Source organism: Solanum verrucosum, unplaced genomic scaffold, assembly GCF_900185275.1.
Source record: "Solanum verrucosum unplaced genomic scaffold, falcon-dt-bn FXZP01000281.1, whole genome shotgun sequence".
Taxonomy (NCBI): domain Eukaryota; kingdom Viridiplantae; phylum Streptophyta; class Magnoliopsida; order Solanales; family Solanaceae; genus Solanum; species Solanum verrucosum.
Genome location: NW_026020554.1, coordinates 1615439 through 1636692, shown reverse-complemented (window position 1 = coordinate 1636692; position 21254 = coordinate 1615439). Strand labels below are relative to the sequence as shown.

Genomic DNA, 21254 nt, shown 5'->3' with positions numbered 1-21254 from the left:
AAGCCAAGGAATTTAGAAACGAAACTAACATTTTAATGAAAAATTTCGAAACTATTAGTGATCCAAATATTTGTGATTACCTGCAACGAGAACAACAACGAATACTTGAAAAAAGAAATCGACAATCACAACCGCAGTCACAACCGCAATCACAACCACAATTGCAACAATTTTCGAAATCATATCCTATTTTTTTTTCGAATAGTGCTAAATCTGGAAACGCCCTACCGGATTTCTAAATTATTGTTGTGATCAATTAATTATTATGTTATGTATTGTATTTTATCTTGTATTTAATTTATTATGTTATGTATTATATTGTATTGTTATCTTGTATTTATATTATTATGTTATGTATTGTATTGTTATCTTGTATTTAAATTATCATATCATGTATTGTATTTTTAAATTAAATTTTTTCATCTTGCTATTTTAATTTTGCATATTCTTTATAATGAAAATTAATAATAAAATAAAATTTTATTAGTCACGAAAATTAGAAAAAAAAATACTATTAATATGAAATTAAAATAGTATATATTAAATAATATTTTTTAAAAATATTATATTACATTTAAAAAAGAATTATGAATATTATATATTTAATTAATGGAATTATATGTAAAATAATATGTTAATTAGAAAGTAATAGAAATAATAATAAAATAATGAAAAAGTAAAATAGAGAGTGTGAATAGTAGTTCTCCAAATTTGGAGAACTACTATTCACCTCTCTATAAATGGAGAATAGAGAGTAATTTAGAGGGTGGTTGGAGAGCCCTTTCTCTATTTTACTCTCCAAATATAGAGAATGGAGAGTAAAATAGAGTGGGGTTGGAGATGGTCTTAGGGTTTTATAAAAAATCTCTCTCCTCTCTATATAAGCATGTATCAACCAGTGAAATGTGCCTAACACATTTTTAAGGAAGGGAATTGATTTGTATAAATCTTTAAGTTGGAAAATTCTCCATGAGTACATAGAATAGGAATAAGACACTGCATATTCATCTGGTTCTAGAAAAAGTAAACCACCTTATAGTCATTAGTCAAGGGGTTTATTTCGAACCCAAAGTAACGGTTGCAATTTTCATATGGTTAAAGCTTAATTTTGTGTGCAAGGTTGGCAGAATTCCGCAATGCACATAAAACAACATTAGCAATTTCTCTGGCCATAAAATCCAAGCCCTCCACAGCTTCTTGGCCTTGTGAACAGCTTCTTAGCCTTGTGATTCTTTTCAATTTTCCTTTTGTCAGTTTCACTATATTGGTGTCGGATTTTAGGAACAACCCTTATGATATTCTCATCGTTTACCTTGATAGTGGGCACATAGGGACCATCGAGAATAACATCTCATAGCTCACTATCCTTAGTCATGAGATAATCATACATGCGAATTTTTCACCATCTATAAAACTGACCACAAAAAAAGAGGGAGGAAAATCACAGCCTGCGCAATAGAAATTTCAAATTGTTTTCACTATCTTCAAGCAACAAGTGAATATATGTCACGCCCCGAGCCTACACCCTGGGCGGGACTGGCACTCGAAGACCATTGATGGCCCCAAGCGAACCCTTGGTCTGGCTTACTTAACTCAGCGAAAGACTTAAACTCAACAAAGATACGTTCATATAATAAACTGGAATGTTATAAAGGAACATTCGACTGGCCTTTAAGGCAAACTCAAGTCTCAACATGGAATAATGACAATGAAAAGACTAAAGAACTAACATCTGACTGTATATGAAGCCTCTAATAACAACTGGGATGGATGTTGGGACAAACCCCACAACACCCTAATAAACTAAACTAGAAAACAATGAAATGGATCCTCCGGAATACAAGGAGGCTCACCAACAGACTCTAAACTGCTCACTGGATCAACGATGCGCCGGAATTCCGATCTTAGTTACATGCGTCTGCATCATAAGATAATGCAGGCCAACTGGCATCAGTACATTGAATGTACGAGTATGCGAGTTGGAAGGCTAAACATAACATAGGCTTGAAAAGGATCTGAAAGAAACACTTACCTTAGCTCTTCTCAACTCATAAATACTTAACTGAACTCATTTCATTATAAAGCAGTTTAAAACAAGTGCAATATAAAGAAAAAGAAAATTGTTTAACACATGTTATCAACTCATAATCATAAAATCATAAAAGACATATCATGATCCCTCTCAAAGTCTACTTGTGCAATGCATGAATGAAGTCTCATACCCCCATTCATACTAAGAAGAACCCCTTGAGGAACCATGCAATTACTATTGTGGGAGTTTCTCTAACCGACAACCATCACTTAAGAACTATAGTGATGATACAGTGTTACTTGCCCCACGCTGCCCGGGCCATCCTATACCTTGTCGTGGTATAGGACCTGAACTACTAAGTGGATCCACTAGTCTATGCGAAAAGGATTCATCTAAAAAGTATGACCCTTTTCTACCCATGATGGCTATATGGTTTATGGAGACTTGAGTTAATGTGAACTCGTATCCCCATATCGATGCTCAATACTACTCACAAAAATATAATATAAGCTCTTATGTTTAAAAACATACTTCTTCTGTGATTTGAGATTAGTGCTCAAAAACATAGCTCAAAGGCTATCTTGGAATCTCAGTTTCCCTGCTTGTTTCATTTAGAAAGCTATTACTCTTTTCTGAAAATGTAACATCCGACAATTTGAAATAGCTAAGAAGAGGCTTGGAATTTGAAAATTTTCATTTTTGGAAAGGATTTGAAAATCTGGAATTTTTCAAAAGTGTGGAAATCAGTGAGTTTTTGGCCAACTTTGAGCAGTCATAACTTCCAGCTCAGGATGAGTTAGGAGTAGTTCCAGTTATGGTTGTGAATCTTGTGGAATGAGCTTTCCAACGCCATAAAGTTTGCTCGTTTCCGAGTTCGTATGAGTGAGATATGCCCTTTGAAAGTTGGGCAGTTGACAAGGAATCCGTCCGGAATTAAGGGCATTTTAGTCTTTTCCCTAGCCAAGTCTTTTGGGATTTTATTGTTGTATAGGGCTGATCCTTGGATCATTTTGTTCCATTTTAAAGAGAGAAAGTTAGGGTTCTTGAGAGTGAAGAAGAGAAGAAGAAGAAGAGAAGAAGGAGAGATCAACAAGTTTCCGTCGTGGAAATCGTCGGGGGTGATCCCTATCAAGGTATGTGAGTTCTTTGTGTGGGTTGATTCTTTCCCCCACACACCAAGCTCATTTTATGATTTGAGGAAAGATTGGAATTGTTGTTGAAGTTGTTAGTTATTGTTGATGTTGTTAGTTGTGTTGTTGAAGTTGTTGTTGGTTGTGGGACATGATTGGGTTGTGTTTTGAGTTGTAATCCATGGTATGTTGAGGGATATGATGATCCTTAGTGTTTGGGGTTAGATCCTTTGAAGTAAGGATGGTTTAGAGTTGAAGAAAAGAGGGAGAAAAGTCGGGTTTCTGGGCAAGGGGATTGGCGCGTTGCGCCTGTCATCGCGCCCCATGAGGGGCTCTGAAGCCTAGCCCTTGGGGCGGCACACCACTCAGAGCGCCAGCAGGCCATCTCTGAAGTTTTTGGCTTGGCGCTCCGCGCTTCTCAGAGCGCCAAAAGCGCCAAGTTTTCCCATTCTTTCCCCACCTTCTCATGCATGTTCCTAGGTGTTATACCTATGTTCCTTAGTTGTTTCCAACACCCCAAAGTGTTTCTAAACATCCCGAACTCATCTATAAACATGCGATTATATGTCTTCATTGAACGTTTTAACTTCATTTTTAGACTCAAGTTTCAAGTCAAGCAAAGAGCTTAGAGTTTCAATCTAAGTAAAGAGTCTCAAGGCTCAAGTTAAGTCAAGAGTGTAAGTTGAGTTCATTTCTCAAAATCTATTAGGGAACTATGTATTCCCAAAGAAGTTTCTAAATGATTTTACGTTTGAGTAAGAAAGGAACTATGATTCCAAAAGAGCCTTAGGACCAGTTTTCAAGAAAAGGAACATCGTTTCCAAGTGAGCCTTTGGGCTAGATTTTGAGTAATTATCTCATTTAAAGAAAGATGTGTTTAAAACACTTATGAGTCAAAAGCATTTTGGGAGTAGTATCGAGCACCGATTTGGGGACACGAGTTCATATTAAACTCAACTCTCCATAAGAACCATATAGCCAACATAGGAGTTAACGGGTCATACTTTTTAGATGAACCTGTAAAGTTAAGCTAGTGGATCCACTTAGTAAAGTTAGCTTTCTATATCAAGACCAGGTATAGGATGGTCCTCAGGCAACGTGAGGTAAAACGTTGTATCATTAGCTTCATATATCACGGCAAGGTATAGGATGGTCCTCGGACAACGTGAGGTAAAACGTTGTATCACCACTCATATTCATAGTGGTGGTTTGTCGGTTAGAGAAGCTCCCACAGTAGAAAGAGCATGGTTCCTCGAGGGTTCTGCTTAATATGGATGGGGGTATGGGACTTCATTCATACATTGCACAAGTAGATCTTGAGAGGAAACATGGTATTTTCATGATATTATAAATATGATTTTTACGTCATGTTTTAAGAGTTTTACAAGCTTTATATATTGCATGTGTCTTATTGCTTTATATATTGAGTTCAGTTATTCATGAGTTGAATAGACCCAAGGTAAGTGTTCTCTTGTACTCTTTTCAAGCTTAAGTTGTGGTTTAGCTTTCCAGCTCACATACTCGTACATTCAATGTACTGATGCCAGTTGGCCTGCATCTTATGACGATGCAGATACAGGTACCCCAGATCAGCATCCTGCACATCGTTGATCTAGCTGAGCACTCCAGAGTCAGTGGTGAGCCTCTTTGCTTTCCGGAGGACTCAATTATTTTGTATTCTTATTTTTGTTATATTAAGGTGTTGCGGGGTCTGTCCCCACATCCATCTCAGTATGTAGAGGCTTCATAGACATTCAGTCAGTTAGTATTGAGTCTCTCATCTATGTATATATGTAAATATTCTTTTTTTAGACTCAAGCTGCCTTTTGGCATGTTATGCATCAGTTGGTTGTTTTATAACCTTTCATTGCATTGAGTTATTATGTTAAGTCAGGTTTCCGCTGAGTTAAGAAAGCCAGGCCAAGGGTTCGCTTGGGGCCAGCAATGGTCTCCGAGTGCCGGTCCCGCCTAGGGTGTAGGCTCGGGGCGTGACAGAAAACTAGCCCGAAGGCCCTTTGGAAATCTCAGTTTTCGTTCTTATTTAAATGTGAAAAACATTTTAAATCTCTTTGGAAAATACTTATTCCCCATATGTTTCTTTGAAGAAAAGAACTTCAATCTTTACTCTTTACTCAACTTGAACTTTAAGTCTTAAAACAAAGTTAAAAGCATTTGCAAAAGACTTCTTGAAAAGACTCGAAGAACTTCCTAAACTTGGCTCTTAACTTTCCTTGAATTTGAATTTATGGATTCAAGGTTATGATTCATGTTTCTGGATGATTTCTAGATGTTTAGAAGTCATTTAGAATAGTTAGAATCAATAGGGAGTGTTAATACCCTTTAGAAAGGCTTAAACTGACTGAATGACGAAAACTGGGTGAAAAACGTCGATCCGGGCACGTCCAGGGCGCGCCGCGCCATCCCCACATTACTGGGGCTCCAAAATGGCTTACTGCTGGCGCGCCGCCCCAGCCTCTCTAGCGTTGTGGGGCCACGCCAGCCTCCCTTCAGGCGAATTCATGACGAATTTTGCATCTCGTTTTCTGATCCGAAATCGTTTTAATCCGATTCTTTTTCTCAAATTCACTTTAGATTCATGTGCCCAAATCATATATACAAAATCTAACCCAACAACTTAAAGAAACAACACTTAATCATCAAGAAACTCCTTAATTCCAACTCATGTTCAAGAACGAAATCAATTCAAGAACATCAAATTCTCAATCTTTTTAGGACGAAAATACGCTGAATTAAATATACTTGGCACATGGGTGAACTAATCTAACGCTATGTGATCTCACATACCTTGTGGGGTCAATTCCTTGGCGAATCTGCAACCGAAATCGATCGTTCTTGGCGAATCTTGCTTTTCCTCTTCTCCTTTCTCTTGCGTTCTTTCTCCAAAAGCCCTTACTCTATTTCTCAAAAGTGCAAACTGAACTAACTCAGTTTTTACCCCAACTATTTTATTAATAACGGATTTAATTAATTGGGTAAGGAAAAGACCAAACTACCTTCAAAATCCGGATTGGGGATTTCCTTATTCGAACAGCCCAACTTCCAAAGGGCATAACTCACTCATACGAACTCGGAATCGCACAAACTCAGCGGCGTTGGAAAGATTATTCCACGAGCTTTCTAACCATATCTAGAAGTACACCTAAATCATCCTGACCTAGGAGTTATGGTCGTTTGAAGTTGATCAAAAACTCACTTTAACACCTTTACCAAATTTCCAGATTTTTAAATTCTTCCCAAAAATGACTATTTTCAGATTTTAAACTTCCTTCTAGTTCTTTCTAGTTGCGAGATGTTACAATATAGACTCCAATGAAACATGTAAGGATTGAACTCTTAATCCTACAATCTGTAACAACGTATTACAGAGAGAGTCAAAGTAATACCTCTATTGCCCACTATATCAACTACCTCTAGTTAATACATAATTCAATCACACCATACGCAATCAACTCTAACTATGCTCACAAAGACACGATATATTCCTTTATAGATTAGGAACTGATCCTACAAGTTATGACGCACAAGACCCAAGCTTCTGATCAACAACAAAAGACACGCTTGATAGCTTTGTCAGGTCCTTTCCAGTTCTTGAAAGCTTGTGTTCACGAGAGACAAAAGAAAGCTTTTCTTCAATGTATTCAATTGTCCTAACTAAATTGTTTCATGTCAATGAGGATCTACATATTATCCTCTGAACAAAACAATCTAGTGTCCTCCCATTGGTCGAGAACACTATCCTCTTTTCCCGTGCTCACCAACTGTGTCAGTCTTGGCAGCTTTACAATTGTTCTTCATTTCACCAGATATACATGACTCATGGGATCAGGGACCATAGTTTGGGAGGATCATCAAAACACCAAAGTTACATTTTCTCCCTTTTTGATGATGACAAACAAACACTTCACTTTTTCAGCATGTTCTTAATTTATTCCCCTTAGCACCAATAAAGCATACATTCATTCCCCCTGTCACTAGTATGTCCCTGCTGCCCTATCACCCATAACATATTTCCTCTGTCCCCTATTTTTTCATCTCTCTATAACAAATAAAGGTTTTAGCGACAATAAATAATTGTCACTATATTATATTTAGCGGCAATAATAAAGATAGGTATTTATAACCAGCACTCTATATAAATGTTGCCAAAGGCCTTAGCGGCTCTTGATGCAATGGCATTGACAAATTAACATATCTGAGAGTGGACAGATACCGAAAGTAACCAAAATGCTGCCATCAGTTTCCCATAAATTGTAATACATTGATATGAATACCATAAATTAAAATGTAGTTTACAAAGTACCATGTCCTTCAATATCAAGTTGAAACCATTAGGAAAGATAATTACTGCAGCAGTACACAAGTGCTGGTGAATTATTCGAAAAAGTTCTTAATATAGTAGAGTTACTAATACAACCTTAGCTTCATAATTTGGTTGGATTTCTTGATCATTTCAGATTCTTAACAAGCCCTTTTTCTATGACAGCATTCTTTATGAGATTAAGAGAATCTTCAAAATCATCAAGCAATTGATGTGGATCAGGTATAGCATTTTCATCAACAGATACGACGATAATCATCTTGTTGATATAGCTTTGGAAATTGATCATCAATGCCTACAATTACAAATATTGTAAATCAAAATCTTGATTTATTCTGTCACTGCTTAAGATGCATGTGTGATGCACATAAAAGTTAATTTTATTAAGACCTCTTATTATAATTTGATTTTAGGCCACCAATTTCGTGTAGCCCCAATTAAATTAAAGAGCAAAAGACTCAACAACAGAGTGTAGCAATACTTACACTTGGCTGCCCATAAGCACTTGGAGCAAAATAAGTAATGGGGTAGCCACAGAACCCAATTTCCTCTTGTGGTCCAACCAAGTTGGTGAAACATATTGTTGAATTTGAGAATCCTTTGCAAGTCACCTCTGTAGCTACCTTAAACACACATTTTTTAACAATTTAAATTAGTTGAAAGTTAAATGTATATATAATACAAAGTATCAAAATTAACAAATAACTAAAGGACAAAAATTGTTATTAATTATAGCTCTACATTTTACTAATGCAACAACATTGTTTTAAGTTTTATACATCAAGGAAATTAAATGTAACTTGAAATATGCAAATATATAAATGTATATATACCTTGATCCCAAAAAACTTGATAAGTAATTCGGCCATGATCAAAGTGGACAAAGCTTCAAAGGATCGCTTCTTGCGATCAACTGTCACTTTAGCTTCTTTCACATAGTCTAAAGGATTATCTCGTAGTGCAATCTTGAATGGTAACAACGCGTAACCAAACCAATTTCCCCAACCCCGCTTCCCTTTGCTTCCATTCTCCATCATATTGGCTAGATCCTAAATGTTTCATTCATGTATGTCATATAACTTTATAGCGAAATTTGAATGTCACATAAATTGAGACAGAGATATCGCAACATAAATAGAGTGCATGAAAGTTACTTCAATTCCTGCAGAGGATCTTAGGTTAAAACAAAGACAAGACCGAAGTCGAATGCCATTGGGAAGATTATTGCTTCTCTCTGTTGCTCCCTTGTCTTTTCCACCAATAGCTGTGAATATTTGGAACAATAAAATAATTTAGAGGTATAAATGTGAAAATTTATTAATATTTGAACAAGTATTAAAATCAAAACTCATAAGTGTGAACATGTATTGAGTTCAACGGAGAGAATAAAGGTCGAATCTATCAAATTTAAATTGTGAATCCGTCTCTGTAACTAAAAATAACTTACCATATCTCCTATTAAGATATTGAGATAAACCAGCTTGTGTTAATCCTAGGGCAACATCATTTATAGTCTGTGGAGAAAAAAGATTAGCTAATTATTTTCACTTGTAAACTTTCACAACAATATGAAAAAGAGATGTTGATTATAACTTACAACATTCATAGCATTTTTCACAAACTTCAAATCATCCAGACTGATTATCCGATGAACGATTCGTCTAGCTTTATTAGACTCGAAATTAGGCGGGGCGCTGATTGGTGTTTTGGTATCCTTGAGGAACATGATTGTGATGATGAACATGAAAACATCCACAGCAGTATTCACAAGCATTACCATGAAAAGCCAAAATTTTCCCAACAAACGCCACAACCCTTCCTTTGCTGAATAACCTACAAAAGTAAAAATTAGATATGGTAAAATTAACTCATTTTATGGCAGCTTGTTCAATTCGACTACATAATTACACATAGTACTCGATTATTATCTATACTTTCAAAATGTTATGTATTTCACAACTTATTAAGAGTTTTCTTTCATAATATATTGAGAAAGATACCCCTAGATACATGTATTTTTGCTACCAAATACACTAAATTAGAGAGAAAGGCGAGCGAGATAGTCATGTATCCAGTGGCAAATGAACCCCCTTCGGCGGAAAATTATATTATTAATACATGGTTAAAATAATTTTTTAGGTATATATAGTAGATGTCGAACCCCTTCGGCTACTTCGTGTGTCTATTTGTTCAGATTTTGAACCCCCTTATTGAAAATCCTGGCTCCGCCACTGCATGTATCCCAAATACATGTGAATCACACTAGATACATGTATCCGTATGTATTTAGAGTGATTCGCATGTATCTGGGATAGGAGAGTGGCGAACGAGATGAGAGGGAGGCAAGGGAGGTGAACAAGATTTGTTGTGTATCCTAGATACATGTGAATCCACTTGCATACAGTATATCTAGAATAAATTACACCTAATAAGATTCGTAATATTACAAACTAGAGTGTATCTAAGTAATTCTCTCCTAAACTTGTGAAATTTAAGTAAGTTTTGTCCGATAATTATTAGAGTTCACTTAACCCGACGGGTTGTACCCAAAATGACCCCTCAAATAATTGGGTCAAAAATGTGTCATAATGGTATAATTCAGCGAATCACATTGCCACCTATATCCAAAAACAAAATATCTAATTTTGGACCGAACTTGATATCCATCTGACACCTTTTGTTGGGCCATGATGGGCGGCGACTTAAGTTATGACTTATCATTTAATCCAACTTATATTGATAAAAGTAAATAAGGCAACTTAAGTTATGACTTGTCATTTTGATCCAACTTATTCTGATTCAAGTAAATTATTGAGCAAGTTATGTTACGATCCATTTAAAGCTTTGATTCATTTTGACTCAATTCGCCCATTTACCTGAAGGAGTAGGCCTCCGTTTCTTGGTTGGAATGGTAGGAAGTTTGAGATCATCAGCAGTTTGGCGAGTGCACGCGAGTAGAAGAGAAATAAGGGAAGTGCCATCGCCAAGAGAATGGTGTACCCTAAACACAACCACGGACTCTGCTTGACGAGTTTTGACATTGATAATATGAAGGTCCCAAAGTGGCTTTGATCTATCAAGGCTTGTTTTGCTAAGATTGTAAATATAATCCTCCACAAACTTGTCGGGTGATTCCATCTGAGTTTCATCTACTTCAACAATTATAATATGTTGGTCCAAATCAATCTTTGTTTGGACCCATTTCATGTCTGTTAAATTTTCTTCATCCACAACCTGCGTGTACATTAAATTTGTTAGAACATATATTTTGTCACATAATTAAAGAGATATCACTTCTTCGTGAATTTATATTCAAATTGAAATCTTTTGCTCAATTTTAATCTTTTTGTATTTTGAGAGATCTAGTTTCCTTTTCATAACTAAACATACTCTCGCTTTTTTTTTTTAAAGAAAATAGATTATTATTTGATTATATATAATAAAATATAATTACCCATAAATTTGACTATAACTAGAGTCTAGACTTAATAATGTAAGAATATTTTTTCAAGACTAGTGTAATGTATACTTCCTTTATTTCCTTTTGTTTCTTCGATATAACTAAAAAAAGAATATCTTTTTTAATCTATTTTTACTAGTCTATTTTAACAGAATTTTAATTTATTATTATTATTATTATTATCAAATATTTATTTTCCAAATGAATTGGAGTGCTAATAATCAAATTCAATTTTTCAAAATTTTATTAACAGAAACAATACAGGGCAATCTGATAACACTAAATTTTTGTCATACGTGGATTTTGAGAAAGGATCAGATCATAAGGGTCTATTGTATATAATTTTATCATGTATTTCTATAAGAGATTGTTTTACGTCTCGAACATGTGCTCTTCTAATCATGTTAAAGCAACTTTACCAGTCATGTATCATGGCTCTCCATAAATAAAGATAATTTGATAAAAAATAAATACTCAATTAATATTGTTATGAAAGTATGTGTCCATCTTTACTTGTTCAGTCTGTAAAACTAGTTATCCAACTTTACTTGTCCAGTTTAGAAAACTAAGAGATAATTTACTATTTTATGTCTATTTTGCTCTTACTATGAATACTATATTTATTTGTCAACATTTAAATAAGAGTAACTTTCACATATAGCAAATATAAAAATCATATTTGTATGTTATAGCTATAGTTTGCATAATTGCGCTCCATAACAAATTTTATATTTACTATGGAGCTTTTGATTTTTATAATTCGCTACAAACATCCAATTTTATACAAATTGTTCAGTTTTGTATAAATTCATTTATACATTGTAATTTGTATAATAAGATCTGTATTTGTATAATTATAAGTGTATAGGATGAAAATATATGTATTTGTATTTGTATTTGTATATACACTTTTCTCTCGCTTTATACAAACACAAACGCATTTTATACATTTTATACCAAAATGTATAAAATGACTAATTGTATACCGAAAATGGCTAATTGCATATCGAATCAGATGGAAAAAAAGGGGGATGTTTGCTGCGAATTACAATTAAAATAAACTATGGTAATAGCATTTAATTTGAATTAATAATTTGTTATTTCATACAATTTTCCCTTTAAATAAGGCATAATACATAAACATGACATTTAATTTGGCTTCAATTGGCAACTATGACCTTTAACTTTGGTGTGCACAAGTAGGCACTTAAACTTGTATAAAATTGAACAAATAGACACATTCATCCTACATGGCACCCTACATGACAATTTTGTATCCTACGTGGCGTCCTATGTGTATTATGCCATGTAGGACACATGTGTCTACTTATTCAATTTTATGTAAGTTTATGTGTCTACTTGTGCACACTCAAAGTAGGAGGACATAATTATTCTTTGAAGCCAAGTTAAGAGTCATGTTTATGTATTATGCCTTTAAATAACTTATAGAGAAAAGACACAAAGTCACCACTGAAGTTGTCCCAGATTTTCAAAAAAACACCTTAACTTTGCGAGTGTCATATTAGCCCACAAAAGTATTGAATATCCATCAGGTGAGAATATGGCTCAAAATGGTCCTTTTACAAAGATATTCAATACATTTGTGGGGTAATAGGACACTCATAAAGTTAATGTGTAATTTTGAAAATTCGAGACAACTTCAGTGGTGACTTTATGTATTTTCTCTAACTTATATAATTAATAAGAGTGATCTAATGAAATTACTTTTTTTTATTATTTATTAAAAGAATATGTCAAATTAAACATGGACGGAACAAGTAGTTGGAATATTGAATATTGAGGTCACAAAATTCCATATGTTATGGAGAAACATACATGGCGTGCACCCTTAAGAGATGCTTATTACTAGGCACATCACACGGTATCATGCATCTTTCTCTTCATCTACCAACTACCGTATGGGACTCTTTTATGGGTCTAAAAGCTCACATTTTTGGAGTACCAATTATCGTTAATACGATTTACATTTTTTGCTAAAATTAAGTTTATTAGTAATAATTATTTACTCTTTCAATTTATTTATTTTTCCATAGGCATAATATATAAATATGACTCTTAATTTGTATTCAGCAGACAATTATGATCTTTAATTTTTTGTGTGCACAAGTAGGCATTTAAACTTGTATAAAGTTGAACAAATAGACACATCCGTCCTGCATGGCAATTTTGTGTCCTAAATGGCGTCCTATGTGTATTATGTCACGTAGGACGCATGTGTCTACTTGTTCAATTTTATATAAATTTAAGTGTCTATTTATGCACACCCAAAATTAGATGACATAAATGTCAGCTAAAACCAAGTTAAAGAGCATATTGATGTATTATGTCTTTCACATACCTTGAGTTTCAACCTAACAACACTAGGTAAAGTTCGTCATCCCTCTTTAAGATTAGTAAGGTAAGATTTGGTGTTAGTAATGTTCTCATATATCGAGATTTGTAATTATTAATTCTAAAAATAAATAGTGTTATATTAGCTTTTTAAAAAAAACTAATATGGGAGGATCAGCAATGGAATTAATAATTGGCCGATGATAGTAAAACTTAATCTCTAAAAATATAGTGGGATCATGGGCGGAGTTACCTTAGGCTAAGAGTGGTCATGTATACATTTTTCTTTTGGAAAATTATGTGGTGTACAAAGTTCAAACGTTACTTTCTTTATCTTAATTTATACGACTTAGTTTGACTCGGCATACAGTTTAAGAAAAAAGAGAAAGACTTTTGAAATGTGTCATAATTCATTTCATTAAGGGTAAAATAGGCATTTTAAAATTATATTATTATGAATATCTATTTAATTTTACTCACTTTTAACACAACTGAAAGAAAATTTTGCACATACTTCGCTGAATTTCTGATTCCACCGGTGGAAGGGTAAGGCAGGATAAGCTAAATTAGAGCCATTTCTTCTTCTTTGTTTTGTACGAAGGAAAAATCCATGTTGATAATTAAAAGGAAAAAAAAAACTTAGCGCATATATCGAGGCGGAGCCAGGATAAAGAGTTTGGGGTTCAAAATTTCCTTTAGAACCATCAATCAATTTGTTAGGGGTTCACAAATACAGAGTATACGGAAAATCTACTAGGTTCATCTGAACCCACGAACCCCACCTAGCTCGTCTCAGGGTAACTTATAAGTAGGAAAAGATGTCAAGCAATGGATTCAATTGAACCAATAATTTTAACACGATGATCTACCTGAAAGTCACTAAAATTTTAGTTATTTATAATTCTTCACCTAGTACGTTCACAAGTGTATATAATATTAAACTCTTAGATCCTTCTTCGGTGACATGCTCTCAAAGTACTTTTTTATGTTTTGACGAAAATTCTGACTCTGTCATGCACGTCCAAGAACCAATTACATCTTACATAAACATAAACGGAACATGCAAAAAAAAAAAACATACCATCAAGCTAGTGAAACGAGGATGCTTAAGCAAAGTATGCACCAAGTTTTCCTTCACAGGCTGTGGTGAGATTCGAGTTTTGCAAGCCATAAACGCAACGGCATGGACATCGAACCTCCTATCGTGGAAAAGACGAGCCATTGGACTCAATGGCTCGTCTTCCACGGTCACCATATCGTACTCTTCGATTCCCCCTTTCCTCTTTGTTTCTATTGGTTTTAGACCTGATGATCTGCTTCTTAATCCTTCAGCCATGAGTGACTCCATTTTTTTTTCTAAGAGAAAGTAATATGTGTGTACTATACTTTGATCTTGTGACTTTTTTGGTTTGTTATATAGAAGAATAATAGTACGAATCTCAGTTAACTTATTATGTGTTTTATTTATTTTAATTTGTGTGATTTATTTTGATTGGACGTGAATTTAAAAGAAGTGTAAACTTTAGTTTAAAATAATAAATAAATATATATATGACATAAATTATTATTTTTCTTTTTATTTGTTCTTTATTATACGAGTGGAGAAGCCCCGTACTTAGCACGGGCCAAATGGCCCATTCTTTACTTCGAACTTTTTTGTTTTTGTTTATATAGAAGCTGCTAATTTTTTCCGTTTCATTTTAAGTTTGAGATAAGTATTGAGAATATTCATAAACTTGACGTGAATTATTATTTTAGTCCTTCAACTATTGACAGTCTTAAAAACACTTCTCTACGTAATTAAGTAATTTAAAAACATCCAATGTACACATAGATATATATAGTTAAAAACAATTAAATGTTAAAATTTAGTAATTAAAAAGATATTCTTATCTCACACCACCACCTACCTCCACCTCCCCATTTCAATAGAGTTATTGTTTTGTGTCTTGTAACAATAGAGTTACAAGGCATGTAGAATTAAAAGTTTAATCCTTTGTAAGTATTCGAGTTTGTATTTAATCCTTTGAGCAAGGAAGTTTCCGCGTAAACATTTGTGTTCTTTACTTTAAGCATTGACTTAAACACTTCTATTACTAATTTTGTCAAGGGATCTGATCTCTTAACCCGTGGTGGACTCATACAAGCCAACAATAACGGTTGGGTCTGAGTTAAAATTTTGTAATTGTGACTCAATGAAGCCAGAAACTCAGCAGCACACATGACCAGAGAGATGTTTACTGGGATAATAAATCAAACACAAGAACAAAAAGCTTATTACTACATGATAAATAAACATATTAAGATGTAACTAATTATATTGTAACTAGTATCATTGGTTAGTTCATTAGTTAGTTAACTGCAGCAGTTAGTTAATTACATAGCTATAGTAGTAAGTCGGTTAGAATGTCAAGAAGTTAGTTAGAATATTCTTTTACTATTTTGCTTAGCTGGATACAGCTGTCAACGTTTTGTTCATGTGTATAAATACTTGTATCTGTCAATGGAGAAGGTGCGATTTATCATTTTCTCAAAACCCATATCTCGTGAATTGCTCTCTCTCTCAATTACCAATTATGGTTTCTCTGTTTTAGGGCATTCACCTTTGTTGTGAAGTTTTGTTATGGTATCAGAGCGAGGTTGGTTTCCGTCCTTCTCAAGTTAGAATTTTGCCCATTTTTTTTTAGCTAAGTTTCTTCCATGGAAGGTACTGAGAACACTGCTGGAAGCAGTACTTCTGGAGGTAATAATGTTGGGAATGATGCAAACAATGCTCTCTATGTACATCCCTTGATAACCCTGGGATGGCACTTGTTCCAATCCAATTTGATGGCACAGGATATCGGTCTTGGAGAAGAGGAGTTCTGCGAGCTTTATCAATGAAGAACAAGCTCGGTTTCATCAATGGCAGTTGTGAGAAGCCACCTGCAGATTCACCCACTTCGCGACAATGGCAGCGATGCGACGATATGGTAACGTCTTGGATTCTGAATTCCCTCACTAAAGAGATCTCGGATAGCGTAGAGTATGTCAATGATTCAGTAGAACTTTGGAAAGAACTTGAGGACAGATACGATCAAACCAATGGAGCAAAGTTATACCAGATCCAAAAGGAGATCAACGACCTCACACAAGGTACTCTGGATATTACTGTTTACTACACTCAAATGAAGAAATTATGGGAAGAATTGAACACTTTGAATGTGAGAAATTAGTGCACTTGCATCTGTAATTGTGGAGCTAGGGATAGAATGCACAAAGCAGAACAAGACAGACGTTTAATACAATTTCTGATGGGGATGAATGAAGTGTACACTGTGGTTAGGGGAAATATCCTTATGATGAATCCCCTTCCTTTGATGGCACAGGCTTTTTCGTTACTAATCCAGGAAGAAAAACAGAGAGAATTTCGCCCTAGTAGTCGAATGCCTATGGAATCCGCTTCTTTGAATGTGAATACTTACAACAACAATAGCAAGGGTCCAATGGGAAGGAACTACAGGGCATCCTTTTCAAATGATACCTATGCTGGAAACAATAATGTCTCAGGAAACAACAATTACTACTCAGGCAGTAGTAGTGACAGAAATGTCAAGTTTTGTGACTATTGTAAGAAATCAGGTCACATTAAGGAGAAATGCTACAAGTTGCATGGGTATCCACAGGGACACAACAATCAAAATCATAGGAACAGTGGATATCCGCCAAGGCAAAACAATAATCAAAATCACAAAGGAAAGAGGGTTGTAGCTAATGTACATGGTGATGACATGATGCCTACTCAGGGGGAAGATTTTTCACAAGGTAGTCACAATCAAAATGCCAGACTCACTAAGGACCAATGCACTCACATCATGAACCTTCTGCAACAATTTCAGAATGAACATACAGGAGAGGATCCAACTGCTTCAAACAGCAATGCTGTGAATTTTGCAGGTATTGTGGTTTGTTCCTCCTTTATTGATTTTGACAATCCTTCATGTAAGTGTTTTAAATCAAGTGTTAACTTATGGATCATTGACTCGGGGGCATCCAACCATATTACTTTCAACAAATCTTCCTTAACTAACATTCAGACCCTACCCTATCCTATACTTATCTCACTTCCCAATGGATATAGAGTTAGGGTGACAGAATTTGGTGATGTAATGATCACACCTAAGATTGTTTTGCACAAAGTATTATATGTGCCTTCTTTTAAATATAATCTGATTTCAGTGCATTCATTGACTCTTTCCATGAATTGCATAATTCTGTTCACTAGTGCATTTTTTCTGTTACAGGCCCCTTCAGTGAAGAGGCCTCAGGCAATTGGTAACAGCAAGGATGGGCTCTACTTTCTCTGCTCAATATGCCTGAAGAGCACCACTAAAAACTCCACATGTTGTTGCTTGTCTCATAACAACATTTTCATTCCTAATTCTAGTAATAAGATTTCTAATGTTGAACACTCTTCTGTCAAATGTACTTATGTTAAAGATTCTACAAGTTTGTTCACAGCTGATATAGCTGAATCTCATTCTGTCAATGTTCCTAAAAATGTTGTATGCTCTTCTGTTTCTGATAATGATCAAAACATGTTGACTAATAATGATTCATGTGCATCTACTAAACATAGTGTGGACTTGTTGTGGCACAATAGACTTGGACATGTACCTTTTGTCAAAATGAGGAACATTCCTGCACTTCCAGCCCATTTCTCTCCCAAACAACCTTTTAACTGTAATATTTGCCCTATGGCAAGACAACAAAAATTGCCATTTCACCAAAGTACTACACATTCAAATGTTATTTTTAACCTTCTCCATGTTGATCTCTGGGGACCTTACCATGTATCCACACATGATAACTTCAAATACTTTCTCACCATAGTAGATGACTACAGCAGGGCCACCTAGACTCACCTTTTAAGCACCAAAAGCAATGTCGTGCAAGTTCTAAAAACCTTTGTAGTTATGGTAGAGAATCAGTTCCAAATCACAGTAAAAAGTGTCAGGTCAGATAATGGACTAGAGTTCAATAATGCTGAAACCAGCAAATTTTTTCAAACCAAGGGAATAATACATCAGAAAAGCTACCCTTACAAATCCCAACAAAACAGTATAGTAGAAAGGAAGCACAAGTATTTGCTAGAAACAGCAAGGGCCCTCCTCTTTCAATCAAAGCTTCCTGTAAAATATTGGGGTGAATGCATTCTTATAGCCACACACATCATAAACAGACTTCCCTCAAATTATCACAAGAATAAATGCCCTTATGAGATCCTTTATAAAACCAAACCAAACTACAATCAACTTAGATCTTTTGGATGTTTGTGTTATCCCACAGTACCCAAAGTACACAGAGACAAACTTGAACCTAGAACTACACCTCATATTTTTGTAGGTTATCCCTTTGGAACAAAAGGATATAAGGTAATGAGTCTTGCCACAAAGAGAATACATGTGTCTAGGGATGTAATTTTTCATGAAGTCATTTTTCCTTTTACTTTATCTCCAGAACAGTGTACTTTTCCTTTTATTCTTAAAACAAGTCTTTCTACTGATTATGTTGAATCAAGGCCTAATAATGATTTGTTAAATCAATACTTACACGTGGTTCCTAATAACACTAATCTGTCATCTCATGCTCCATCTCCACTAACATCTCATGCTCCATTATGAGTTCCATCACCCGCCCCTACTACATTGCCTTCTCCTTCTGCAGTAGTGCAAAGGAGATCCCATAGAGTGAATAAAATCCCTTCACACCTAAATGATTACATTGTCTCCATCCCTGCCTTGAAACCTCATACTATCACTCCACAGAATAGCTCAAACACTGTTTCCCTCAATGTCCTATTCGCCAAACACCATCACATATCCCCTAATGTCCTTGCATCCATTAGTTAAGTAGTTGTTGAAAACATCTGCCATGATGGTGAACCTTCATCATATGAGGAGGCAGCCTTGAGCCCTGCCTGGCAGAAGGCTATGTTGCAGGAATTTGATGCACTTTATGCAAACAATACTTAGGACCTTGTAAAATTTCTTGCGGGAAAACAAGCCATTGGATGTCGATGGGTATATAAAGTTAAGCATAAATCAGATGGAAGCATAGAAAGATTTAATGCCAGATTGGTCGAAAAAGGGTATACTCAACAAGCCGGAGTGGACTATACAGAGACTTATTCACCAGTGGTCAAAATGACAACTGTAAGGACCCTAATTGCATGTGATGTTAAGAAGGGTTGGGATATGTTCCAACTTGATGTGAACAATGCTTTTCTTCATGGTGACCTTCATGAAGAGGTGTATATGAAGGTGATAAGAGCTTATGCCTTTTGGTGTTTTGATGATCTCCTCACAAGTGCAGGGACCTGGTCCTCTGCAGAGTATGCTCGTCCAGTGTCAAAGTGTGGTACAGCTGTAAAAGCTGTCTGCGTCAGAGAGTTGGTGAAGCTGTAGAGTACTTCACCAATTAGAAGCAAGGAGGTTGCTTGTACGTTTGGTAATAACTTTTTATGGTATATACTAAACAAAAGACAACAATATTACTCATTCATTCAAAAAGTGTGAGAGCCTTCCAAGCTTTAAGAGAACAGCAAGGGATTTGATCGATTGCTTCAAGAGCTTCTTGCATCAGTTGTTATTTTGTTTGCTTGTAATAGTTCTGATATTGTAAGATCAGTTTTTCTTGTAAAAGAAATGTTTTCAAACTCGTTTGAATCATTGTAAGAACTAGGTTAAGGTAACTTAGGTTCTTACTCTAAAAGGTCTATATTAATCAGTTAGGATTAGTATAGTGAGCGGTACTGTGTCTGCTCTGGCTCATCTAAGTAATAGAAGGTATTGCTTAGAGTTGGGATTAGTAGGTTAATCCCGGTTTGTAAACTTGCTTTTGCTTTTTGCTTGGAGAAGAGTAGTGAAAGAAGTTTTGAAAAGTCCTGGCAGGTCAGGTCGTGGTTTTACCCCCTTGAGCAAGGAGGTTTCCACGTAAAGTTGTTGTGCAATCTTTACTTTCAGCACTTTGTTTATTTTCTGTTAGTGTAACTGTGCTGAGGACCTGGTCCCATAGAAAACGTGGCCGCATACATTCCAACAAGTGGTATCAGAGCACGTCTTTTCTCTCTGGTTAACACCAAGAAAAGGAAAGATCCTGACGGAATGGCTGCTCCACCCAATATGGAGGAAGGACAATCTTCTACCAGACCACCGCGCTTTAATGGACAATATTATGGCTGGTGGAAAAATCGAATGCACGACTACATCAACGCTGAGGATTCTGAGCTATGGGACATCATCTTTGATGGTCCATATGTTCCTACAATGGAAGTGAAGGATGTAGATCTTACCACCACTGTTGTCAAAACCAGAAAGGACTACAACGAGGCAGATAGGAAAAAGATAGAAAAGAACTACAAAGCAAAGAAGATTTTAGTGTGCGGAATTGGAGCAGATGAGTACAACAGAATTTATGCCTGTGAAACTGTCAAGGAAATATGGGACTGTCTTCAAACAGCCCATGAAGGAACTCAACGAGTAAAAGAATCTAAAGTTGATATGCTTACCACTCAGTATGAAAACTTCAGTATGAAGGAAGGGGAATCCATATTTGAGATGAACTCAAGATTCACCTCTATCACTAACGAGCTGAGAGGGTTGGGAGAGCCTATTCCTGTCCAAAAGCAAATTCGCAAGATTCTCACGGTGCTTCCAAAATCTTGGGAAAGCAAGGTGGATGCCATAACAGAAGCCAAAGATCTAATGACACTCTCTATGGACGAACTGATTGGGAACCTTCAGACCTATGAGATGAACAAGAAACATGGGACAACTGTGAAGGAAGAAAAGAAGGAGAAGTCCATTGCTTTGAAAATATCTCAAAGTAAGGAAACTAAAGAGGAGGATGAGATGGCATATGTCACGAGAAGATTTCAGAAGATCTTAAAGAAGCATGGAG

The 21254-nt window shown here is 35.5% G+C and overlaps 2 protein-coding genes across 3 annotated transcripts in view; one reads left to right on the top strand and one right to left on the bottom strand.

Moving 5' to 3' along the window:
• Nucleotides 1-21254, top strand: part of LOC125810154 (uncharacterized) — a 316103-nt gene that overhangs the window by 134741 nt on the left and 160108 nt on the right. The gene's annotated exons all lie outside the window — the stretch shown is intronic.
• LOC125810159 (wax ester synthase/diacylglycerol acyltransferase 11-like) lies at nucleotides 7400-14695 on the bottom strand. Its single transcript, XM_049489681.1, has 8 exons — nucleotides 14395-14695; nucleotides 10378-10735; nucleotides 9099-9334; nucleotides 8949-9015; nucleotides 8656-8765; nucleotides 8335-8550; nucleotides 7987-8124; nucleotides 7400-7796 (listed from the first exon to the last, which is right to left on the bottom strand). Exons 1-8 carry the CDS (start codon nucleotides 14659-14661, stop codon nucleotides 7629-7631), a joined length of 1560 nt encoding a protein of 519 aa, XP_049345638.1. The 5' UTR covers nucleotides 14662-14695; the 3' UTR covers nucleotides 7400-7628.

Bases quoted from the DNA above. Each gene is read 5' to 3' on its own strand.
- LOC125810159 (XM_049489681.1), bottom strand. From the start codon at position 14,661: ATGGAGTCACTCATGGCTGAAGGATTAAGAAGCAGATCATCAGGTCTA. The intron at 9,016-9,098 runs GTAAGTTATAAT...TTTTCTCCACAG, and splicing joins TGAAAAATGCTATGAATGTT to ACTATAAATGATGTTGCCCT. The intron at 8,551-8,655 runs GTAACTTTCATG...TGAAACATTTAG, and splicing joins GATCCTCTGCAGGAATTGAA to GATCTAGCCAATATGATGGA.